This window comes from Pipistrellus hanaki (genome assembly GCF_964339955.1).
Source record: "Pipistrellus hanaki genome assembly, chromosome: 4".
Taxonomy (NCBI): Eukaryota; Metazoa; Chordata; class Mammalia; order Chiroptera; family Vespertilionidae; genus Pipistrellus; species Pipistrellus hanaki.
Window position 1 is genome coordinate 43,481,811 of NC_140506.1, and position 27,419 is coordinate 43,509,229.

Sequence of the window (27,419 nt, forward strand, 5' to 3'; positions counted from 1 at the left end):
GGTTTTGAGCAGTAGTTCCAAAAGCCCTGAACATGATAAAAGGATTAAAATAAGGGGTTTGGAGTATGGAATTTAGAACTCCACCAACCCCTCATCCTAAGTCAACACCATAAACTCAAAAATAAAACTTTAAATCTTAAGCATTGCACACTAATTTGAAACAAAAACAAAAACAACACAATGGTTAGGCTACAGCTAAATAATTAAATGCATATTAATAAACTTAAGTGTTTATTAAGAAAATCATAGAGTCTGGGTTTTAAACTTTGTGATAGCTGATTCTTGAAAAATTTGTCCACGTGAGGCAAAGGAAGAAGGATGATCTATAATTATTAATCTTGCCAGGATTTAAAAGATTTTATTGTGGTACATTTTTAAGCCTAAGAATGTTTTGGATTTTAAAAAGAGAAGACTATAACATGATAAATTTTTAAAATTTTTATATGTGCAGTTCAGGTCTGCTTGGTTTGATAAAGGGATGATTTACATTCAAAATCCAACCTGTAGATGCCATCATGAAATAAATACCTCTATTTCTCCATACCTCATATACATGAAATACATAATTTGAATCTGAGAAGAATCAAATAAACCAGGTTTATATTTTTGGGGGCAAAACATGTTTACTAGTTTAACAAAGCCAAAATGTACCTAAGGTAAAGGTCAAAGACTGCTGCATTCCCTGCTGAGCAAATGCTCAGGAAGCACATTTGTCTACGTTTCCTGTCATAACAGGAAGAGTGTGACTTCTTCCTTTCCACAATGGCTTCACGCTTACCTCCTAACTCCAATATTTTCTCCCTCAGGGCCTTCCAAATACATCCTTGCAAGACAGAAGGCAGGAGGCTGAATTCGCTGTAGTTTCCAAACAGTTACGTTTGTTGAAATGTTATTTAAATGTTAGTGATTTCTTAAGCTAAACTGTTCCAACTTAAAATTAAAAGTCAAATTTCCAAACATTTAGAGTGGTTCTCTTATTCCTATTAGTGGTCCAACATATTTCAAAGAAATGCAAATATATATCTATATTATGGGATTTCCTTTGGTTCAATTAAATTATGTAATTTTTTATACCAAAGTCATTATTTGAGGGCAGGGGGAGGGGGAGGTTGGTGTTCCAAATTGTCTTCAATAAGATTGTGTTGGGACATAAATTTTCAAAATATTTTTCACCATAATAATTTTTGAAGGAGCTCCTTTTAAGTGAATAAATTACAAAGTTAAAGTAAGTCTAGACTGCAAAGGGCATGGCTCTTGAGACGATCAAGCATGTTCTTTAATCTACAGTTTGGAAAAAACATTCTGGTTTATGTGGTCTATTTATAATGTTAATATTTTTAGTGTTGGTTTGCCAGTACTACGATGTCACACAGAGTCTGTGCGTTTGCAAAGCCAAAGGGGACTTGAAGCAGACAAGGTGTGTGCATGCATTCACAGAAGTGGAAGGTGCCACTACACCTCAACTGCACCCAAAATGACTGAGGTACAGTAAGCCCAAACCTCAGAATTTTTTTATAAATTACAGTTCTGGCTGGAAATTATATGAGATACACAAATTAGGCGAACAACAGAACATCTTGAAGACCTCATGTTTCAGCAGAGCTTGTTTCTTAAATCTAGTGATCGAATTCTAGAGGAACAGTTTCCTTTTCACTGTGAGCATGTTGGCCTTCCTTGGGTTTCTCTGGCAGTAGAGGAGTAGATCTAGCTGACACAAATATAAACTGTCTCACACCTATGGGATGTATAGGAAGTGTTTGGTGCAGTTCACTATGGTTCAACTATGTGGGGGAGACCATTTGAGAACTGTTTCCATATTGCTAAAAGTACAACACAAATGAACGGCTTGATATAGCTGTTAGGTATCTGAGCACGTTGACCCCTGCTTTCTTTGATTTGAAAATTCTCAAAAGTCTCTTCCATCGTCAGGAATTCCAACAAAACCTTTTCCCTTGGGTGATTTGAAGATTAATGAATGAATGGTTTAACTTATATGCATGGGGGATCTTTAAGTAGGCATCCACAGGATGCATCAATATACTCTATAATTCAATTCTAAGATGTCCTAATATATTACTATGATGCATGCTAATTTTATTTCTATAAAATGAGTTTATTTAATAAAAATTTTAATACAAGTTTAGGAGAGACAGCCAGCTGTTAAGAAATAATACTGAGGGGGAAAATGCAAAAAAAAAAAAAATCTTCATTATGAGGTATTTGAAGGTTTATTTTGGATTTAGAGTGATTGAACTTTTATTCACTTGATCTGAAACAAGGTTCCAGAAATTCATTGCTTTACACGGATAACTCTTCTATAGTATTTAAAGTATAATTTCCTCTCAAATACTATTCACTTACTTGATATGCATAAAAGCAACTGACAAGTCTGGACATTTTTTTTGTGGAGATGACAAAAGAAAACAGTGTGACTAGATTACTCTGCTCTTTTAACACATGGTTCACAATTCATCAAAGTTATATTCTTAAACAAGCAATTTATTTATATTTCTAAATTACCCAAATCCTCATACTTAAAGGGTGAATCTATTTCAATTTCAACAAATATTATATTAGGTTAGTGGGGTGTGACTCTCAAATTTAGAACTGTAATTAGCTCTTTTAGTTACCAATATGTATTCTGGATTATCTATCACCTTGAAGGAATGAATGTTACAGTAAAAATCCTATAGAAATTTTAGCTAACATTCTAAGAATAATCTAAAATAGTGGGAAACAGGAAAATGGAGTAAACTTTGTTTCTTTTTAAAAGAGAGTCACTTGAGGAAATAAATACATCTCAAGAGAAAAAGTTAAAAAATTTAACAGCTATGAACTCTGAATTCCTTTTAGTCATAAGGGTATTCTGCTGTTCTATTAACAGAGAATATTACTAATTGTCTTTAATTTGTGCTCCAGTTATTGCACCGATAATTATATAAAACTTTGTTTGCTGGCAAAAACTATTAGTGTTCCAGATCTGATGAAAGAAAAGAACTTAAGACATTTTTCTTCGTGCCCACCAGCCATCCTCCTCCATCATCCGGTTCTTGGTCTGAAATGACTCTCTCACCCCTTTTTTTCTAAGGACCCCTTTGTGCCCCTGCACTACTCTGTTCCATGTTCCTTCCATCTCCCTGATACTCTTTTTAAGGTAAAACACTCATGAAATGAAAGTTCAGGTACCATTTTTTAGTGTACTATACAGAGCAGGAGTTGCTTGGATGGAAATCACATAAACTATAACATAATAGCTCATGGTTCAAAGAGCATGTGTCTTAATAGGAATAGCTTAATTAGGAAATTTATTGAGCACATATTATATGCTAGATGCTTTACCTTTATTCCCTAATTTGATTATCTCAATGACCTAATGAGGTGGGTACTATTTTTTTTTAAATCCTCAATCTATACTGATGAGGGAATGGATGAGGCTCAGAGAGGTTAAGGCACTTGATGAAAAGAAATACAGCTGGTAGATGGCAGAACTGGGACCAGATCTAGGTATGTGTGTTACTCCAACTGTGCTCATTGCCATTATATTATACTGGGTGCAGCAGGATGTAATTGGGAAAAGCTATGACCTACAACTATATTCTTAGCTATTATATTATGCAAGATTTAATTGATAAAATCGTGTTTTGTGTTTCAATCTGAAAGATTTGGGCTCAAATTTTGGCTACCTCCTGGTATTAACTGAGTTCAAAGCTTTGCATGACCTGGCCTCTGCCTAACATTCAATCTTTTCTCTCATTTCTGTAAAGTTAGATGAGCCAAGGTCAAGCTCCATGGGCTTTTCTTCAGCTTCCTCGTTTGTTTCCTCTGGAATGTTGTCACCTGCCTGACTCTATCTTAATGATCCCATCTTTAGCATTTCCTCAGAGAGGTGTTCCCCTGACCCCCAATCTAAATAAAGTACCTCCTGTTATTCATTCATAGCACTTTCACAGTTTCATTCATCACACCTATGAACAAAACTTTGTTATATATTTGCATATTTCATGGCTGACTCATCTCCCTGGGCCAGAGGCCTACAACTTACGATCCACAGGCCAAATCCAGCCTGCCCTCACTACCTCTTTTTATCAGTAAAGTTTCATTCTACACAGGCACATTCATTCACCTGCATTTTGTCCATGGCTGCTTTCATTACTGGGGCAGAGACAAATAGTTGAGACAGACACTGTATGTGTATGGATCACAAGGCCAGAAATATTTGCTATCTGGCCCTTGACAGAAAACGTTTGATGACTTCCGCAGCAGTTGATAAGCTGGATGAGATTCTTCTTGTTTCTACTGCATCTTAATGCTGGGCACATGGCAAGCTAGTAATATTTGTTGATTTAATAAATTAATAAATTATTCAGCTGTAAATGGGGTTGATAAGGATTAACTGAAATAATATATATGTAGTTCTCAGAACTTGTAGCTGCTTTTATTAAGTTATCTGAAAATTTCTGCAAGGCAAATTGAGAATTCAGGATTTTATTTTATTTTTATATACTTGCTTAAGAAACCCATCTTGGTTAAGCTAGAAATTCAGTAGTTTTCATAAACTTAGAAACTCTGGGAAATTAAAAAAAAAATTAAAAAGCTGTTAATAATTTTCTTCTCCTAAACTATTACATATATCATTTGGACTTTCTGAATTTTAGCTGTTCCCTACTTCCATAACGAAAGATAAAATATGGGCAAAATTCAATTTAAACAGTAAGCTGCTCTGTTTTACAACAGTTTTATTTCTTAATGATATAGAATTTATCACATCTGCTCTGCAATATTTCATTTCACACTTTACGCAAGTATTTCTTATTCTGTAAAAAAAAACAAAAAACACAAAAAAAACAAAAAACACCCGGTTCTCCGTATTGCCAAATAAACACCTGCAATGGCAGAGCAGGCTTTCACTGCTTTAAGGAAAAGGTGACTGTGAACCATTGTGTGAGGCTCCGCCAAGGAGGCTACAGTGGGGGAAGCTTCAAAAGGGCAAAGCAGTTAACTTTTTCTTTTCAACTTGTGAACACATAGCTCAAAGGAAGCCCAGTTTAGGGGAGCCTCCATAGTTCGTCTGACATGCTCTTTCAGATTTGCTGGGGTTGATTATTAGAAGTGACCTACCTCTTTTTTAAAAATATATTTTATTGATTTTTCACAGAGAGGAAGGGAGAAGGAAGAGAGCTAGAAACATCGATGAGAGAGAAACATCGATCAGCTGCCTCTTGCACATCTCCTACTGGGGATGTGCCTGCAACCAAGGTACATGCCCTTGACCAGAATCGAACTTGGGACCCTTGAGTCCTCAAGCCAATGCTCTATTGAGCCAAACCGATTAGGGCGATGACCTACCTCTTTTAAGCTCTCTCCCAATGGTTCTCATGACCACTCTCGCAGTAGGTGAGAGGCGCACATGACAAACATTTGGAAGGAAGATGGCTGCTGACGATTGCCAATGGCCATCTAAGATAGCCACTGAAACATATGTTAAAACATGCAAGTTTTCAATTTTACTAATTACATTTAAGGGTGTTGAATTAAAGGGCCTACTGTACTAGTACCTAAAGACTGAAAAAAAAAATCCTAAATTCTATAGGATAAAATAAGAAATTTGTCTTGAGGATAAATAAAAAAATAAACTAAGCTGAATTTAAATATTTTTTCTTCTCTTAAAGTTATTATGACTTCCAACATAGGTGAGTGTTATAGCAACTGTAGACACATTATACTTAAATTAAGAAGAGATGTTCAATTATTAGTTCAAAAGTATGGTGTTAAAATTCATGTTTCCCTGTGTGAGTTTTATGTTCCTTTATAAAGCATAATAAGAGCTCATGAATTCCACCTGCAAAAAATTTCCTCTCTATTTGCAAGCAAAAGATATGATGGATTTCATGAGCCTAAAAGTTAGCTGGTATTATTAATGAAGTGTAAGTGCTAATTCATATAACTTCTGACTACAACCAAATAAATTCCAGTCCAAATAGCTGGGTTTAAGCAGTCAATGGTACATTCTGTTCAATGTTTCAGTTTTAATTTTAATCTATAAATCAAGTAAAAATACTCTGGTTTTATATTGAAAAAAATATTGCTTTTTGGCTTGACCCATAGGAATAAACAATATGGAAGAAAAGCTCTGAAGAAATACATTAGAAATATTAGCATTAGTCATCCTTTAGCTTAATTTTCAGCCAGAAATATTTCAAGTCCTATTTTCCTTAAATATAACAATTTAAGGAATTATAAACATAAAAATCTAAAAAGTTTCTTTACTTCTTAATAGCATACTGGCTTGACAGCATAAATAACAACCTCTATTCGCTTTAATTCACACAGGTAGCAACCTAACATTTTAAACCATGAATCAGTTCTAGTCTCACTTAGTGTTTCAAAGAGATAGAAAGGGACAATACAGGAGAGAGAGGGTCTTTATTTGAGGAAAATTACGGTCTTGTGGGGTATCTCCAAAGCTGTCCTCTTAAGCTTTCCCTAGTGTAAATGGGGCAAAAGCAAAAAGATTCTTCTTGTCCAAGGCCAAGGAATGTCCCATTATAGGTCCCATTATCCATTTGCAGTGGCTGTGATCTGACTTATTGTAGTTGCCCCAAGGAATCATTATTTGATATTTAACATCAGCATACATACAACCCGCCTACCTCTCCTTACATTGCCTAGCATCCACCTCTCCAAGTGTGAAGGAAATTTCAGTCAGATGACAGATATTCATGATATACAACTCTTTGCTGAATAGAGCATTTGGATGTATAATTAATGTCTTTAGTACAGATCAATTGTATCACACAGATATCTAGGAAAAATTATAACATAATCTACCTCTCTGTGTATAAAAGTCAGGGTTTAAAGAAAATGGTATGAATTAATATTTCTTGCCTACATGCTTTAAATTACTAATATTTTATGTGGGTGTTTTCTTTGTTGTTGTTGTCAGGTCATGTTAAATATTTTGGATGTAATTCAAACCTGTGAATAGAATGAAAGCTATTTTTTTCATGATATTTAGCTTATTATATAAACCTTTTAAATAGATGACCACAAAAGGCCTTGTGCCCATGAATAGAAGAACATCTTTGTTTGATGATGCGTGCAATGTAGCAATGTCATGCTTATTAACTCTTGATTATCAAGCTATTTATATTACATGAGTACAGCTTGCACTTAGAATTCAGGTTGAAGTAAAAAGTGAATAACCATGAAGATGTAAACTGTATTTCTAAAAGATATGGTGATTTTTTTCTTTTTACATATATATGTATATACACACACACACATATATGTACATACATATATGTATATGGCTACATATATTTTGTGTATATATATATATATATATATATATATATATATATATATATAGTGTCCCTAACATGTATACACACATAAACAGCTGATGGCTCAATTTTGAAGATGTATTTTAATAAATACTGCCTTTATAATTATTCAAAGTGCGTATACACTTTTGGGGGGACATCCTATATATATAAGAGACCATTAGCACTTAAACTGGCCACGTTCAATTCACTGACACTTCTCTTAATGGATGTTTTTAAGTTCATAATGTATTCAGGATCCTTAACCTATCTGGGGGAAATGTAATAAATAGTCCATGTTAAGTAATGACACAAAAAAAGTTTTTCCCACTCACCTGTCTGTTACGTTCATCCATAATCCTCGTGATCTGAATCTTTTTTCTCCCCATAGTCCCCGTTTTTCTTCTCTCTCTCGTCCCTGAAATTATGTATTTTTTCCTTCCTTTTCTTTCTCTTTCCTGCTTCCTCCAAACAAATCTCCTTCTTCAGCACTTGCACAGCTCAGTTCCCAAATTCCTGCATTCGTTCCTGCTGAAGAACAACACAAATTCAGTACCCCTATAACAGCAAGTCAGTTTCAGAAGAACTCTCATATTCTAATTATTAAGAATCAAACAAACAACTACATGGCAGGAAGCCTATCAAATGAATGAAAATAAGTGCTTATTAAAAGTTCATGGTATGTCACATGCAGGAGCACATAAAGTAGGATCCGTTTGTTTTTATAATGACAATAACCTCATAAGTAATTTAACAAGTCATTTAAATGATGAAAACTATGCTTTAAAGGCAGACGGTTGAAATGTGTCTTTTTGCAGAGTTTCTTATTATTTTAAAAATAAAATTAGGTGACTATTTGCACCCTTCTGTTGTGAAAAATTACCTAAATCAGAGAGTTAATGAACCTTTATGTACCTGTGTATGCTAAGTAGGCAGCTAATTCATTTCTGAAGGGAAAACAATCTCGTGTTTTGACAGCAGAGGTGATAATGTCCCTCGTTATGCAAATAGGATGGACTATTATGAAAGTGCTATTTGATATATGTAAATGTCAACTAATTTAAATCTAAATCCTTTAATCTTATTTTTTAAAAGCCACTGCTATGAGACACTGTAAAAAGCATACGGGATATTTAATGTTACATAACCAGCAGCTATCAGCACTGAGATCTCGTCCTTTTGAAAGCCCTTAAGCTACATCTTCAGTACAAGAATCCAAGAAGATAATCATTCATAAAAAGAAAAAAATCAGAGTATTATTTCATTTATAACTACACTTTTTATAATAAGCCATCGGTTCTCTACATTTAAATATTTTAAAAAGACATCATATCTCTTTGGGGAGTAAGACACAAAATTACAGAAACTTGCTATTATATACTGCATGTCTTTAGGTCACAAATTAATATTAATGAAATGAACATCAGTAATATAAGGGAAGCCCAGGAAATCCAGAATATTACAAGAATATATTTTACTTTGTTGTAAAGTACATCTGGAAGTGTTTGAATGTAATGAAAGTGAATTGCCGTGAAATGTGGAAGTTAACAAGAAAGCATTCCACAATGGCTTCTTCATTTGCAAGCAACAGCTTAAGTTCTTCTCTCCCATCTCATGTCAAAGAATGCAACTACTTTGCGCATTGCTCAGTATTTCCCTGTTTATTTTAGTTGGTGTCTGATGAGCAACCTGGTAAATTCCCACATTTATGATGTAATGCTAATCCAGTGTCCTGGCTATTGAATAGATTAATTGGCTCCAATTCAAAGTTATTGGAACAGGAAAGCTGTTTTATACTTACTCTGATCATCAGCTCTCTTCTGATTTTTTTAAACTTAATTTCTATATTCTTTATCACCTTGAGTAATTTTTTTTTAATTTTAAGTTTTCTGATGATCTAATTGGAGAAGCTATTATGATATAATTAGTTCTGGTGGATTAGTGCTGCTTAAATACTAAGACCATCTATTCTCTTTTGCCCAATGCCTTTCTATTAAACTGCAGCTCACTCCTGCCTCTGAGAAGACATGTATTGAGTAACATCATGACCCCACAGTGCTCATCAAAAACTAGTTATTACCCCAGTGGTGATTTTAAATGTTGGAAGTAGTTCAAAAGTTTTAAAGAGTTATATAAATAACATACATTTGACAAACATACATGAGAAAATTGGCTATTCAAATACATATTAAATCACATTAAAATACAAAAAAAAAATCCACAAAGCACAATTGCATCATATATTCACTGCTGCCACTGTCCATTTATCTATTTTTAGAAATGGTCTTAAATATCACTCAACTGGACAACTTTTCTGCATTTCCTATCATCTTACCTTAGAAGCAAGCAGCACGTTAGAATGGTATTTCCCATGCATGCGCAAGACCCCACAGAGACGAGCAGGCTTCCTCTGTTACAGAAAAGCCAACCCATGAATCCACAGCAAATGCAAATGGGACAGTTTCCTTTCTTTCATTTAGCTCAGGCCCGTGGCACTATCGGCTTACAGGACTCTGCCTGCCTAAGCGCTTATTCACTTGAAGGTGGAAGGTCAGGGTGAGCAGATTAGTGTGGTGACAAGGCGGACAAGACGAGAACTTCCACAGATCCCGATTTCAAAATACAAATAACCAGACAAGCAGAGAGACATCCCTGGAGAAAAGAGCCTCCTCAGAAAGACAGAGAGTTCCTGACGAACCAAACTTAGAAGAGTTCCTCCCTATCACCACCCAGCTATTTCACAACTTTGTAGTGAGAGAACTTTTCAAAAAGAGCAAAGCAAGGATTTTTTTTTTTTTTAATTCTCAAAACATGATGGGGAATGTTTTGCCAGAAAACATTTATATGTACATGTCATATATATATATATATATATATATATATATATATATATATTTGATAAAAATGCCACTGAATATATTTTTCTATTTGAAATATGCAGTGTAGAGAAGCAAGTATAAATTTCAATAAAATTAAAATTTTTTCCTGTAAAAATAAATATTTCTTCAGGTGTTGCCTTTTGAACATTGCTACAAGACAAATTTTACATTCTTAAGTATATATATGCAGAATGCTAGGTGGGGATGATGTGACTGTTTTCCTGGAGAAATGTGTCATGGAACACATGGCTGAGAACATTGGATTGTGAGTCACAACACTTCAAGGCTGTCAGTAGAAACTCAGAGAGTGAGGAAGGTCAACAACAGCTCAGTAGCTGTTTTCTTAGCATAACAACTTCTCTAACCTAATTTTTATGCAAAAATTATATTGTAAGGTTGGTTTCAAGCATTCATTTGTAGGAAGCCCAGAGAGGATGAAAAAGAGATTATGTAACTTGACTAATCTGTAAAATTGTCTTGTATGCATATGAAGGAAAGAATAGCTAAACTACACGTAGTAGAATTTCAAGTTATGCTGAAAACTTCCACTATGTACAATCAACCATAAACTTAAAATAATTCCTGCAGGCTTGCCGCTACTTCTTTCCACATGAAAGCAGCATTCTTGGAAAATGACAGAGTCCCATAAAAACAATCAGTAATTAAAAAAAAAAAAAAAATAGAAAGAAAAAAAAATTCTCTACCACAGTTACACTCTATACAGTTCCTGTCTTCTGCATTGTTTTTCTGTTTGCCAACCTAAATATGAGAAAAATAAAATCAGGCTGCTTACTAAAAAGGGGAACTTCAGTATGGAAGGCTTCTGTTCACTTTTTGTTTGGCATAAGCAGGCACATGCAGGCAAAGTGGTGTGAGACCCAAGTAGAGAAGAATTTCGTGTGGATAGGTGCTAAAGATCCTTCTCCCCAGGCTCTCTCAGTTATAAACAAGTTCCCTTGAGTGATACCCACATCCCGCTTCCCTTCCCCCTCTTCTCTACCTCCTTCTTTTCTTACTCCCTCCCTCCCTCCGGCCTCCTCCCTCCCTCCCAACCTCCTACAAATCCCTCCCAGTAACACAGAAGAGTCTTGACAGAATGGCAGGAAACACGCACAGACTGGTCAGGGAAGGATGTGATGTCAGCAACCACGAACAATAAAAGGTGTAAAGGTGCTTCCTTCCCTAAACTGTTCCAGAAGTGTAAAATGGGAACCAAAACTCTTCACTTCCTTCTCTGAGCTGAACTGTCTGAGTGAGCTGTGCTGCACGCCCCACACAGAGGCCTTGGAGAGGTTCAGATAAGGGACAGTGAGTGAGATCCAGACTCGGGACGAAATTTTTAATTTCTATTTTTAAAATACCTGCAAAAAAAATCAATTTTAGCAATAGGTGAGTATTTTTGCCTGATTGCTTTAAGAAACAGACCATGAGAAAACCAACAAGTTCACACTCTGGTGGAGATATATCGTGATCACTATTTATCATGCCTCAGGAAAACGGACAGAGTTGATGGGGCCGCATAATTTTAATTTACTCTTCTTCGAGGCACATGAAGAATTGTATGCCATGAAAGAGCCATCATAAGAATACATGTAGATATGCCATATTTTGGGTAAAAAATAAAAATCACAAAAATTGTCCCGAAAAATTAAAAGTTGGTAAAATAAAGGGATTACTTCTTTGTCCCCAAGGTTAAAAAGAGCACAGACTGGGCGGTAGAATAGGTTCCTACGATACTGAAGCTCTTGAAGTTTTTTTTTAAAAAAATTCTAAGTTACCAAAGTAACTCACAAACTTTCAGTATATAGTGAAACTATTTATTTTAATCGCATCACTGTGAGTTTCTTTCTAACCTGGAAATGGCAGTCTACCATAAGGTTTCTGTAGGAAGAAAACCACATATCAAGTGATCTGAGTCATCTTCAGATTTCAATCATCTTCCCACAACACTTTGATTTAGAAATTAAACATAACCTTCAGTTATGTGTTTTGATCTTAGAGTGAAACTGCCATGCCACATTAAAAGGTGTGGGAAGGAATTAATTCTCTCCTGCTAAACTTATCTTTGCAAAAGCGTGTATTTTGCTATAATAAGCACAATGCAGGCGCTTAAATAAAACAATCTATGAATAATGATAAAACATTAAAATATGTGATGTCAATTTGCAGAAAAAGAATACTGGTGTTCTTCTACGCATATTGGCAAAGAACATTTTCATTCACCCACGTTTCCACTGACACCAACTAGCATCTTCATATAATGTTCTTCTGTAAAAACTCAGGGCTGAAAACCAAGCACAGTGTACCACAAAAGAAATTATACTAGCACTGTTAAGTAAATACAGGCTGGAAACTTAGTAAGGGACAAAAAGGATCTTAAGTCCCAGTTGCTGCCAGTCTGGTATGACTGATTCAAACAATTAAATGATTCATTATTACTTGAAGTGGAAAATGTGGCTCATTTTGGTGCAAATAGATACATTTAACTTTCTACTTTATGATATGTTTGAAAGACATATGAGACATCTAATTATATTTTGGTTAAAAGGAACAAGTAGAACTTTTACTTTTTTTTTTTTCCTTAAGAGGTATTCTGAACTTCAAAAGATATAATTATTATTGTTCTTATTGTTACTTGACTGTGCGATGGTTTATGAGTTGAGTAATATTTCCTTGGTCTTGAAAGTCACTCCATATCTGTTTAAGCTTACCATGCATTATACAGAATGTTGTATTGCCCTAGCTGAGCTCATTTTAAAGACACTTAGCCAAGACACATCCTCTAATGGGTAATAAAAGAACAGCCATTCCTTCCCGCTGGATAAATACCATTGTGCCAAATAGCTATTTTCTCTATCCCATTTTTGAGCCAAGATGATGAATTCTGAGTCATCTTCAAGTTTCAGTGTAATATCACATATACAAATAATAAATAATGTGATAATTTTTCCTGCCGTGCTCCTTCCTACCACCTGCCAACTACTTCCTACCGCAGGGCTTTTGCATATACAATTCCCTCTGCTGGGATGCTCCTCCTTCCCCTCTGTGCCTCCATAACTTTTCTCTGCCTTTCTGTCTCACCTCCTACAAAGTACTCTGCGCTCGCCCGATCACATCAAATTCCCTTAAAAGGACTCACAGCACCATGTCCTCCTTTGAAGCACTTGTCACAATTGAAATTGTATCTCTTTCTAAACATCTGTGGGCCAGGTACGTTTTGTCTCACTTTTGTATCCCCAGTAACTACCCCAGTGCCAGGTATACAGTAGGATTATATTATTAGTTGGTTAATAAATTTAAGGTTTTAATTTCTCAGGTATTTTCTGCAGTCACTATTTTTTTTTTAATTCTCACCCAAGGATGTGTTTTTAATCAATTTTAGAGAGAGAAACATTGATTGAAAAAACATTGATTGGACTCTCCTCCACAACGCCCTAATCAGGGATTGAACCCAGGTACGTGTCCTGACCAGGAATCAAACCCGTAACCTTTAATGTAGAGGACAACGCTCCAACCAACTGAGCTAACCAGCCATGGCTGCACTTGCTATTTTTAATGATTACTACTAAGAACATTTTCATATTTTTGCTTATACAGAAGCAGACTGATAACTGATAACCTGATACTTAATCCTTTGTCATGTTTATATAGCATCTCATGTAATAAATAAGAATAATTTTAACAGAGAAGTGGAAGCCGAATGAATTTTGAAATCAGAAAGCTCAGGGTTTGAACTTAAAAGCTGAGTGATGCCCTAACTGGTTTGGCTCAGTGGATAGAGTGTCAGCCTGTGGACTGAAGGGTCCCAGGTTCGATTCCAGTCAAGGGCATGCACCTGGGTTGCAGGCACATCCCCAGTAGGGGGCGTGCGGGAGTCAGCTGATCCTTCCTTCTCTCTCATCAATGTTTCTAACTTTCTATTCATCTCCCTTCCTCTCTGTAAAAAAATCAATAATATATATATATATATATATATATATATATATATATATATATATATATATATATTTTTTTTTTTTAAATTAATTTATTTTTTTAAAGCAACTCTATTAAAAAAAACCCAAAAAACTGAGTTACCACTAATCCCTTGGAACCCCTGTTTCTTATCCTACAAAAGGTGGGAATGCATTTCTTCATTTGCAGGGTGAGTGCTGGGTACAGAGTAGCACTGGGAGCCTAGCCTACTGTTGTAAGACTGCTTCCATTCTGAAATATAAATTCAGTCCCCTCGTACAGTAAGGCTGCCAAGTGATCTTTCCATACGCCATGAAGACCTCACTCTGCAGGGCTAACGATGAAAATCTGCTACCAGGTAATGCTTCATTTATCCATTAACAATAATCATTATGGGAAGAAAAAAAACGTACAGGGTTACAAAAATTAAGAAGTTTCTCTTCAGTATCAGTCATGGAAGAGCTTCAGGCTGCAAAAGTAGAAATAACTAGGGAAATATATCAATTTTCCCAATGACCATGGCTGCTGAAAACTCCACATTAATGCTTCTAGTCCTACTTTAATATCTTTCCCCAAGGACAAAAGGAGATGAAATGTATGTCAGAAATATAATAAGGCTAAAAAGGAACTCATTTTGCAAACCCCTGCAATTAATTTAATAAGCGGGCCTAACCTGCCATTAACACTGACATAAATCATTTTATTTACACAGCTCTAGAATGTAGGAGACACATACCTTTAAACAACTGCACTGCATGGTAAACAACTTAATAAACAGGAGGGAGGCATAGCTGCCCTGCCATGGTTATCCATGGTATATTTTGTCCTGGGTATTTTTTTTTTTTCACATTGTAGCTTAAATAGCATCTCCATTTTCCAAGCCAAAATAAACCCCAAATGGCTTAAAATATGTCAAGAGCCTTGTGCTATTCAACCACACCACAGTTTTTTAGTTTTTCCACATCATCTTATGTAATTAATTCGGGGTTTTATCATGTCTTTGATTTCCTAATTTTTCACAACGGGGCAGCCACCACGTTTTCTTTCAAAGGCCACTGTGTGATGTGGCAGGGCTTACCACCAAGGTGAATTCAACACTGTCCTCATCACAAAGCGAGAGCTACTGGTTAGCATCCCAAAATGTGTTCCGCTCCCCAGCTGTACCCGCTCAATGAGCACACGCAGCTGGATTTTTTGCTGCTGCTATTGAACAAAGCAAGTGGAGCACTGTACAACACCAATATCAGTGACACGAAATTGCCAGCCTTCAAAGCAAGCTAGGTTCTAAGTGGGCGACGTTGCTATTATACATTTTCTTATTATTATGACAAAAATCTGAATTCCCTGGCATCTCTTGAACTTGTCAGAAAAAAAATCTTATGTTCATTATTTTCCTAATCTTTCTTTAATATATCATATTTCATGATTAAAATGCAGATACTGTACAAATTTTTCTCTCTCTAAACTCTGTATGTATTGAACCCCCCTCTCAGCCTTACTGATACATTTGTGTGGGTGTGTGTGGGTGTGTGCAGAGAGCATTTTCCTGCAAAAGTACAGCAGATGGAAAAAGAAATACATTTTAGTTTTTCATAATGTGTAGATAAAACAATAAGAATACATTTTAAGACACCTGAGTAGTCCTTAGTATCACCAGTGAATTGTGATGTGGTTAAAAGGACAGTCTAAGTAAAGGCTTTGTTTATGATTCATTAAATATTATGTTAAATGATTAAAAACTTATGTACTTGCAAATAATTTGCCTGTTATTGTCTTTCCAATTTATTTAACATTTAAAGATGACCTGAAATGAGAAGAAACACAATTATCCTGCCAATATTTTGTTATACCTTATGGATAATATGCTTGATAAATCAACTGCTATTTACATGGAATGTCATTTACTTTTGTCTCTAGTTAAACTTCAGAAGTTTAGAAAGTTTACATAAGAACCTTCCATGCTAATATATATATATATATATATATATATATATATATATATATACACACACACACACACACACACACATATATATATATAATTCAAAATGCCATAACCAAAATACAGATATTGCTATTATATATGGCTCAACATGAAACACAGTGATTCATCAATTTTTCTATTTCTCTTCATCTCTTTTATAGCATCCTAATCAACCTAATTAAGGCTTTTTTCATCTGAAATCTCTGACGGCAATTTGTTTAACTCTATCCCACTGTGGTCTTCTTATAAGGAGAATTAAATCTGATCTTCTGACAGCAATCATTAAGTGATCCCAACTGGCCCCAATTAAGCCACATGGCTCATGGGCTTCCATACAGGCAAGTGCCCCGTTCTCCCTTTCATTTACACGTCATTCTTTACCTTGGCTTATTTTCTTAGAGCCAATTAAGCATGCGTCTTACCAAGTGGAACTAAGTTTCCTTGTGTACACTAACTCGGGACACAGTGTACCGAGTGACTTGACAGTCACACTGAGGTACCACCACACAGGACCCCCGAAGCCCTGCTCTCTGGTTGTGATGCTATTCATGACAGACACACACACAACGTCCTATTATTTACTGGTGCTGAAATGGAGCCAAAACAATATACGTGTTTAAACCGTTCTGGCTAACATAAATCAGTAAGAACTGTTATCTAACTTATGTCTGATGACTTTTTAATATAGTATTGGCCTTTAGTTCAGTTTAACATCCCTTTTAATATTTGAAATTATCTCTTTATGACCCTCCAAAAGAGAGGTACCCCAGTAAGACTTCTGAAGTTAACCTTTCTTCCCCTTAATTTCTGCTCTAATTTTTTCACACATGCTTCGTCGCAAGTTCTGTAATGATGTTCCCAGGCCTTCCTCTGAGCGCAGGTAGCCTCAGGACTGAGAGCTCATTGATTGTGTGCTTCTCCAGGGAAATGGCTGATTAAAAACCGCCTCACGAGGAGGAGTGGCTCCTGTTCACATCCGGCACATCTTATTTTAAACTCTCACACCTGTATGGAAATTGGACACTCCCCCCACCCCCTTCCCCAGCTCTAGCTCTAGCTTTGGAGAACCACAGTTCCTGGAACCCTTCACCTTAGAGGTCCAGGCAGAAACACAGCTAAATATAATAAATCCCAAGGGGACTGCTGTCTGACACCCTTTCTGAAGGCCTTAATCAATTACTGCTTCCCTGTGAATCAAAACAAATGCACTGCGTTTTTAAATATCTATTCTAATTATAGCTATCACTGATCATCTGCTGGTATCTGATGCAGGCCATCTATCACAGTTCTTAGAGCAGACGGATCAGAACATATCTGTTCATCTTAATCCTACATTAAAAACTGACACGAGGATAGAGAGCTCGAATGGAAGCTATGCATCTTATAGGATATTAACCTGGCTGGAACATGCAATTCTTCTGATGATTTGACCAATAGATGTTACGGCAAAGAAAAAAAAATACAGTGGAATCTTTCACATGCTGATATTTGGGACACCTAGAAAAGACAACATTTGCATTTTCGTTATGAGAGCTAAATACATACCTGATCATCTCAATAAGCAATTGTTCTCAAGAGAGGAAAATTCAAAGTAGTGATTACAAAAGGCTGATGATTTAGAAAATATTTACCAACCTCACAACGGACTTTTACAAATGTATAAGAAGTGGACTAAAATTTTAGTAAAGCAAAAACAGACGCCAGGGTGTTGTGTGTGATGATGAAATATTTCTCACTGTATTATTGTAATCTCCAATAAGATTTGATGTTAATTTTAGAGCATGCTTCTGCTAAAACGGGCAAACCCTGCCACAGATTTAGTACAAAGAAGCTGAAAATATCCTGTGGGGAAAAAAAAATCTGTAGTGAAATCAGCCAGCCCAGATCCTGCCATTACTCAGCACAGCAGTGACGTGCGGATGTTTGTAGTGGTTTGAGGAACCAGAAGGGGTGGAAACTCTACATACTCGACTCCAACATGATTGCAATTGAACCTCATCAAAGTAAGAGCTCATAATTTGTCACAGAAAACAGCCAATTAACATATGTTAGAAAAAGGCTTCATAAAGATAATATATGATTAAAGACCTAGTGCAGCTGTTGGAAATCAAAACTATGCATTTAAAAAAGAAATCTCAGCCTGAGCTTCCGTATGGTTAAACTGATAATGCCTACTATGATTTTTTTTTTTTTAAGGAGAGAAATATAATTACAGTGCTTCTCATACGTTTGGGGTTATGGCACAGGAGAGCCGGGTAGCAGCGTGGCACTATTTACTGTGCCTTACTGAGTTCTATAAATAGTCGAGGCCCTTGCCAAAACTCTGTAGTTACTTTGTTATAGTGCTATTTTAAGACACAGACCTTCATTGTGAGCGAAATGGCCTTCAGGATGCACTTTGTAGTTGTAACATTCCTCTCAGAACGATATCCTCCCTTTATCTGTGCCTAACTCAGGACAAGAGGATTCCACACGGCCGCCCCGGTCACTGTAAAACACGCCAAGGCTGTGTCACACATGGTTTTAATACTTCAGAGCTTTTGTCAGCGTTGGTGCTGAGGGTGAGACTTAAATGTCAGAAATGAGATTAAAGTGCACGTAGGTGGTGCAGATCCTCTAACAGGACACGATGCAGGCTCCCTGCCCCAGCTCTGGAACCAAGGAGCTCCGTGCAACTGTATGTGTTGGGTGTATTTGTATCCCAGGGTTTACACGTAAGCTTCACCTTGGACCATGTAGGCAAGCAAATCCTGTCCTAAGTTGACTTCACTGGAGACCATGAGCCAAAATCACGATGCTTAACATTACAGCTAACAATGTAAAAGCTTGGTCATTAGTCACAGGGACATAAAAATGTCAATCCTAAGAGTAGGTGCCAAGGACAACACTGTGAACCAAACAGAGGTCCTGGTCTGCACAGAACATATTTTAAAGAGGCAATAAACAAGCACACTAACAGGATGATTTTAGAGCAGTGCTGTAAGGCAAGTGCCACAGTAGAATAGGCGAGGCAGTAAATGACCAGCAAGGGCAGAGGTGGACAGTGATGTCAGGGGAGGTTATTAGAGAAGATGACATGTGAGAAGAGATCTAAACCATGGTTGGAGCCAGACAGTATTAGCAGGATAACTGCTCCAGCACTCAAGTCAATGGTGGTACAAACTTGGCTAATTCATGATTTTCCTAAACCTCAGTTTCCTCATTTATAGAATGGGAATAATAATACATGCATTCTGTGATGGGGTTGTGGAGCACAAATAAAAAACAGAGCCACGTTCATTTGTAAAAATTCAGTTGGACACAATTCAATTTCATAAATTTACTATGATAACTTGTTTCCTTTACTTCAATGTTATATAATTTTATAAAAGTTATAAATACTTTAAAGCACTGATAATATGAGTATATAGTAATGCAAAGGTTTCTAAATTGATATTAATTCAATCCAAAGGTGTGTCTTCCCTGAAAATGTGGACTGTTTCATAAAAGCCATGCCCACTAGATGAAATAAGTTCATTTTGCAATGTTAAATGTAGATAGCACTGTGAGTAATCTGACAAATACAATACAAATTTTCTACAAATGTAAAATACAGAATGCTTTTTGAAGTATTAAATAAAATTATTTTTTTATTTAATAAAAAATAACTTTATCTCTTAGAAATAAATAATTTTACAATATTATTAATGCAACTGAGTCATTGGATTAGGTTGATTTATTTTCTCTCTCGTAGGGCTCAACTCCCAAGCAATCAGCACAGTTTTGATTAAGATCTCAGCAATATTTGAAAATCCCAGAGTCTCACTATATGGGAAATATTCACGTATCTTTGGACATACCCATCTAATGAGAGTAAGCTATATAGCTTCAAGCCAAACAGATTAATTTCCAACTCAGAATGAATAGACAAATTGAATCATCTAGTATTTTTTAAATTAAGGCATTTTTAAGAAAAAAACAACAACAAAATTTAAGAATTATGAGTATTTATGGAGGAAATTAGAGTACAGGACAATAGACACGTTAATTTTAAATGTGAAATAGAAACATCCAATTAAAAGCTATAGTATTTTGAGTAAGGGGAAGGGTCAAAATTTCCTATGCAATATAACTTAAGAAATAATGGGTATACATTTTTAATTCTCCCTTCCCCACCAATTTTTTGGGGAGTGGTATAAACTTGACCTTTTATTCCATTGTTTTCTTTTTATTCCATATTTGGTGAACATAATTCATCAGTTTTAACATAATCTTTATAATTTACAAAACCTAAATTAACAAATCTACTTTCATTTGCAATTGACCAAATGCCCTTGAAAAAGAAACACACATTTGAAAAAAAAAAAAAATCAAAACTATCTTCTCTCCTTTCCAAAATGAATGATGATACAGATACTTATTCTAATAAAAACCAACACAGTGTTTGGCTTTGTTCTCAATGCTAACCAATATTTGACACTGCATACTCACTTTCCTCCCTCTCTACCTTGTAAAATGACCTAAGGAAGACACTTCCTTTCCTCTGCAAGACCCTAGACATAACTGCAAACAAGGCAGGCAGGAAATGCAGGTTTCTTCTATTTGTAGCATTCCACACTCCATTTCTTTTTTCATTTCATCACCTTTCTTTATCTCTTTCTTCACATGTTTAGAACCGAGGGAATATGGAAAGTGAAATGGTCAAAGACCTAGGAATGGAGGTGTTCTCAGAGGAACAGAAAGATTCCTCCATTCCATCCAGGCAGGGCTGCGTGAGCATGCTAGCTGTGGTGGTGCCTGGACTGAAGGCTTGCAGGAAGCCTCCTTGTCTCAGCATGTCTACACATTCTGCTCCAGGCTATTGCCCAAGTCACCCTTAGCAGATACCACTACATGGAAAGTATTACAGTACTTCCCCTGGAAAAAAGATCGTGCTACTATGGATCAGAAGATGCTGAAATGGGCAGTTTTTTAAAATCCTGATTCTCTGAAATCTACTATCTAAAACGAAAGCTCCCATCTGTAGAAGCAAGCTCATGACTCTCTTGAGAAATATGGAAGTGGATGCCAAAGATCACTAGTTCCTAAGTACGCTAACAAGCTATGCCTCAAAAAGAAAAAGAAAAATAATAAAAAAGGGTGGGGGACAGGAAATAAAATAAATAAAATTAGGAAAATGGGTTTCTTTGCTATGGGACTTTTCATAATCTTCAATATACTGGTTTCCAGAATCTGAGTATTTTCAAATTTGTCTGGAATATCCTTTGGGAAATGCTAACTTTAAAGAAAGGAACAAGCTTCTTTCCTCTATTGAAGTGGCCCAAACCAACACTTAAGCTCAACGCCTGGCTCCGGGAAAACATAATAGTATTGTTGAATAATTGATCAAATGACGAGAAAGTATTCTTTTAGCTTTACAAAGAAACACAAACATGGTATCAGGTGCAGAAAGTTGCTGCTCTTTTGAAGTAAAAATATTAATAAAATATTTAGCATTTGGTGCAATGTGTTTCCAAAGCCCAAGGCACCGAAGAGTGGTGGAGTGCAGTGGAAAGGAAGCTCTTTGGAATCAGGCTCTTGGCTGGGTTCTGCCACCCACAGGCTGCATGCTTTTGTGTCAGTCAACTCCTTGGAGGCTCATTTTCCTCAGACTTTTAAAGGGAGCTTGGTGCAATTTTGAAAGGGCCTTTTCAAGTTCCTTTATAACTTCAATAAAGGTGTAAGACAAAATGAGATCAGCATGCTTCTCCAGGATACAGTCCTAGAATAACAATAATTTTTTTTTTTTTTGCATTGAAGAGTTGTTTCACTCCAGCTTCAAGCAATATAAGCAGGTAAGACCAAGGTTAACTTTGGGCCACTAATCATATTTGGAATTTTAATGAATAATAGCTAAAAATTATAAAATACGGTGGCATTAAAAGCTTTACATATATTAACTCTAATCCTCATTATCATCCTATGAGGAAGGCACTAATACCATTTCCATTTTACAGAAAAGGACAGAGAGGTTAAGTTATATGCCCAGGATCACACAGCTAATGTTAGAGCTATAATTTTAATCCTTATAAATCAGTCCCAGATTTATATTTGTACCATATATTCTGCTGCTTCTCTATGCTTTAAGGCAGGGGTCTTCAAACTACGGCCCGCGGGCCATATGCGGCCCGCAGAGGAGTCTGATCCGGCCCGCCAGGTTTTTTGGGCAGTGAGCGCAGCCGAGGTGTTACAGTAGGAATTAGTAGTTCATATAGTCCGGCCCTCCAGCTCTCTGAGGGACCGTGATCTGGCCCCCACTTTAAAAAGTTTGAGGACCCCTGCTTTAAGGTAATATTCAAAAGAGGACGTTAAAATTCTATGCAGGAAAATGTAGTATTTAGAAGGAGTTAGAGAGATCTAAGAAGTACTTTTAAAGTTGGCATTCTTTAATTCATCTAATATTCTCTTATTCTTGAGGGCAAAAGGAGTTTACTTTTCTGTACTAATAGGGGAATGCATTGAAACATGAGTTAGAGATTAGTCATCAGAATATCAGAATATCATAAATATCATTGTCTGATCAGCACCAGCAGTCTGCCCTCCAGACTTCTATAAAGAAACGTGGTTGTGCATAAGGAAACCAGGTGAATGTATGCGAATCAACGCATCTACATCACAACCCCTGGGAAAAATACCATCAAGACAGGTGTCTTCCTGAGGATGAGTCAGGAGAGTCAACTTCATTTCTTTCTTTTTTTTAAAAAAAAATATATTTTATTGATTTTTTACAGAGAGGAAGGGAGAGGGACAGAGAGCTAGAAACATCGATGAGAGAGAAACATCAACCAGCTGCCTCTGTACACTCCGTACCGGGGATGTGCCCATAACCAATGTACATGCCCTTGACCGGAATCAAACCTGGGACCTTTCAGTCCGCAGACCGACGCTCTATCCACTGAGCCAAAGTGGTTTTGGCGATTCAACTTCATTTCTGATGAAGATGAGATTACACAGCATTCACAGATACCTTGTTTCCAGGTTTGAGGCAGTCTTCTGGCTCTCCTTCCAAGTGCCCTGGGTAGGTTTCTAACCCAGACCTTCTCCACCCTGGCATTACCCTGGTCATTAACTCCCCACCCCCTTTCTATTCCTCCTCTTGCTCTTCCTTCTCCTTCATCTCCTCAAATTATGGTCTTCTACACTATTCTTCTATATGTAGTGATATGCAGTGGGGTTTCCACTTTAGAATTTAATACATTTACCTACTTCTTTAGAATTCTTTGTGTTTGAGACCTCTGGGTATAATTGTGCAACACAAGCTCTTAATATATTATTTTAGAAGTAATTTTATGGCTATCAGTTTTATAGGACACATACCTAATAAAATGCACTAATTAATTATATAAAAACAGTTGACATAATTGTCAACATAGTTATAATAGCTGAAGAAAAAATCATATTGTTAGGTGTAGTATAGACATTCACACCAGCTCTTTCACAATGTATGGTGCAGCCTCACTCTTGCAGAAGCTACAGAGTGAGAGTAAGTAATAGGTGATATATTTTAAGCAAATGTCAGACTTTTCTCCTACATCCATAGCAGAACACTCTGTGGAACAAATGTAGGTACATATATACTCACTTGTGTATTTGTAATATGTTATTGTGCCAGTTGAGGAGCACACAGTGGGTTGGAGCCATCCAACAATTCCATGATCAACAATGGCACATTCTATCCAAGCCTGAATTCAATTTGAGATGCCAGGCAGCTCACTGTACAAAGTGAAAGCTCAAAATGGCTGCTTCTGTAGTCTATGCACTTTAAGAGGGTTTTTGACAAAAAGGAAATCTTTAAAATTTCTAATTCAGTAAGAAAGTACCTGTTGGCAATACTGCCTTTCAGTGAAGAAACCTCGGGAACAATTTTTATATCAGTGTCACTCTTGTCTGTCCGTGGATCTGGTAATTAAAGAGTTCTGAGAAATGTAGAGGCTAACATTACTTTTAGATGCTAGAAAAGTGAGCATTACCATCAACACAGTCAACACACCTAGTTATTATTTAGCCACATTCCTGAGATTCTAAAATTAAAAATTATATTAAAATGTTATTTTTATATTTTATGAACTGGAAAACAATTACTGTAGCACAGCCACTATTATGTTTTTTTTTTGAAAATTGGTTAAGATAAATATTTAATAAATGTCTCCCTAAACTTATTATGGAAAATTTTAGGATAAGCTTAGAAATTTCACTTGCCTTAAGCTAGATCTTTATGAGATCCATTAAAAATTTTATTTAGGCTAGCCCTAGCTGGTTTGGCTCAGTGGATAGAGTGTTGGCATGCAGACCAAAGGGTCCCGGGTTCGATTCCAGTCAAGGACATGTATCTCAGTTGCAGACTCCTCTCTGGCCCAGGCCCAGTCGATGTGTTTCTCTCACATTGATGTTTCTCTCTGTCTTTCCCTCTCTATTCCACTCTCCCTAAACAAACAAACAAACAAACAAAAACAATGGAAAAATACCCTTGGGTGAGGATTAATAATAATAATAATAATAATAATAATAATAAAAAGGAAAGAAAATATTTATCTAGGATAAAGGGGAGCAAAGAGGGAAAATGGGGGATATCTGTAATACTCTTAACAATAAAATACATTTTAAAAATTTATCTAAATTTTGCCATGTCAGAAAAGAGCAAAAAATTAAAAAAAAATACATTGCTATATTTCCATTCAGCCACAGTGAGAGTAGAAATACCGATATTAATACTGGCAGAGGCCATCCAAGGTCAGATCATTTTTCCCTCCTTCAGATAATGCCATACACAAATTACTTCACAAAGATTCCACCTCTCCTATTTTTAAGGCCTTCCGGAAAAGGAGCAACATAACCTTCCTCAGTAACCTATTTTGATATTTCACAACTCTCACTCTCAGGAAATTCTTACTTATAGCTAATCCCTCACGGAATACTTTATGTCCAATCCTCTTGTTCTAGCCTTGTGCAGAGAACAACATTTGGTGATCGCGGCCTCATTTCATACACTTGACGATTGTGTATTGAACGATACCTATTTTTGTTATCTTTTACTTGCTTTACTTTCTCTTTTTCTCCCATCTTTGTGGCTCTTCACTTAAAGTCATATCTGCCATTAGCTTTGGAATCTTAAAATATATACATAACGCTAGAAAAAAAAAAGCCTCCTTTGTCTACTTCTATCAAATATATTTTTGAATTATCTACACATTGTATAAATTTTACAAATGTTTACACTCTCATTTATTTCAGTTTTGCATTTTCCCCTTGTCAGATTTGTTTCTAGCTACTCTTCTGCTTTGTATTAAAAGTATTTGTTCCTCCTTGGCTTCATGATTTCTGACCACTTCTCCAGTTTGCCAAGGTCATGCTGAGTTCTGATACTATCTTTCAAGGGCCAGACATTCCACACTCTCTTTACACAAGACTCGTTGGCATTTTGAAATTTAATAAATAAATTATTCATTTCACTATTCCTTCAGCTACCATTCTAATCAGTGTGGTTTAGAAGATATTTCCCCAATTTATGAATAGGACATCTTACAGCACAAAGTCTGAAGCCTTGAAAGGTTGATATTATATCTTCTTCTCCATCACACTCCACAGTAAAGGTTTAAGTATTTTCATTGGATCAGGTTTTAATGATGTTGTGTCATTGTATAATAATGTGATTTTTTCCTTGGGTATGTTTAAACCTATATATAAGACAGTTAATAATTATGGTTCCCTGAATTATCCTTCATTTCCTTTAGAAATGTTAATACTGAAAGCCCACCTTTTAGTCTTTATTCAAAAAATTCTAGAGATAGTGGTAACATTAAATGAACATGTCCTAGAAATATTATTTCTATTATTTCAATTGGATCTTATACCTGGATACATTTGTGCTCTCATGATTATACTTCATATTATATTTCTGTTCATAAAAAAAATCAAGACACAGGAAAAAAAATACAGAACATGCCCTACTTTACACTGCAGATAAGCAGCAAAACTAGGTTTTGAGATAAGGGAACTTGACTCCATATTTCAAACTCTTATTTCTCTGCTCCATGGCTGCATGTGTTAGGAGGCCTGACAAAATGCCTAGGAAACGTGTTCATCCTCATCATCTAGTTGTTAAATTTATGTCAAAGTCCCAAGTCAGCTGGTAGTGAAATATATCAAATTCAATACATCTATGATCTGAGCTTCTACATAAAAATAAAAATAAAAGTTTTATTCTCACTAGAAAAGAATGTTTCATGTTGTTTGTTTGGCTTTTCCACTAAATCTTTTGAAAATTGGCTTAAAATATGTTTCTATTTATAGCTTACATATAATACACCAAAAATGCTTAGTAACTGTCATCTCTGATTTAAATTTCATTTCTTAATGTACTACTATTTACAATTATCTCAAGGATAACTCTTTTCCCTATGGCTACGACTTTAAACAGTGTTGTAAGCTACATCAACCATCTACTTATAATTTATAGCTAGGGGTAAGATACCTCTAATTTTTCATTTGGAGTAAGTCTAGTAATATAAACATAAGGAATTTTTATTATGTAAATCAGCTTGACCATGAATTAAAATTGATGTTGCTAATGGTTACATTTATAGGTGAACTGATGAGAAATGCAGTATGCTCTAATTTACTGAACATGTCTTACCTAATAAATGTCTATGCCCTTCTTATCACATATTTCTTAAGGGTTTTATGTGTGAAAATAATTCACCTCAGGCACTTATAATGACCCATTAATTGGAAGCAGCTTTCTAATCCTCTACATACACACACATACATGTGATTTGCAAAATTGTTAATGACCAATGAACAGTGAATTTGCTTTAATTCCAGAAATTAACTAACTTGGGCTGCTTATACAGTTTAAACTAGAATGTACATTACAATAATGAACACTGAACCAGAATTATCATATCCTCCAGTGTCAATGGTACCTATAAATGCTGTTATTAACAGCTGGTTCAAATTGTAAAAGATTCCAGAAACAGTTCAGGAAGAAATAGTTTTTTAAAAAATGAATCCATATTATGGGGGAAAATGCTCTTCCTTTATAGTCATTGTTCATTTCCTGTATTGAAAGATGATGCAAAAGCAACTGTAAGAAAGTTTTAACTCTTACAGGATTTTTACTAAGCCCAACCTCCATTATGTGCAATGTCTTTATTACAAGCATTTCAGTACATATTATCACTAAATATGAAATACAATGGCAGTAGAATGTTTCTATAAGACTATAACTTTACTACTTGTCACGATCTTTTCTATTCATTTACC

The 27,419-nt window shown here is 35.8% G+C and overlaps 1 protein-coding gene across 38 annotated transcripts in view; it reads right to left on the reverse strand.

The window, feature by feature from the left end:
- The window catches only part of MEF2C (myocyte enhancer factor 2C), a 161,182-nt gene that overhangs the window by 82,590 nt on the left and 51,173 nt on the right, over positions 1-27,419 (reverse strand). For 30 of the 38 annotated variants that reach the window (XM_084882095.1, XM_084882075.1, XM_084882086.1 and 27 more), the window contains one exon: positions 7,658-7,853. In XM_084882095.1, the coding sequence (XP_084738221.1) occupies positions 7,658-7,711 (54 nt within the window). In that variant the 5' untranslated portion in view covers positions 7,712-7,853. Of the gene's footprint in view, positions 1-7,657; positions 7,854-9,657; positions 9,775-27,419 lie in introns of those variants that run through there. The other 8 variants (XM_084882090.1, XM_084882082.1, XM_084882100.1 and 5 more) reach the window with 2 other exon arrangements.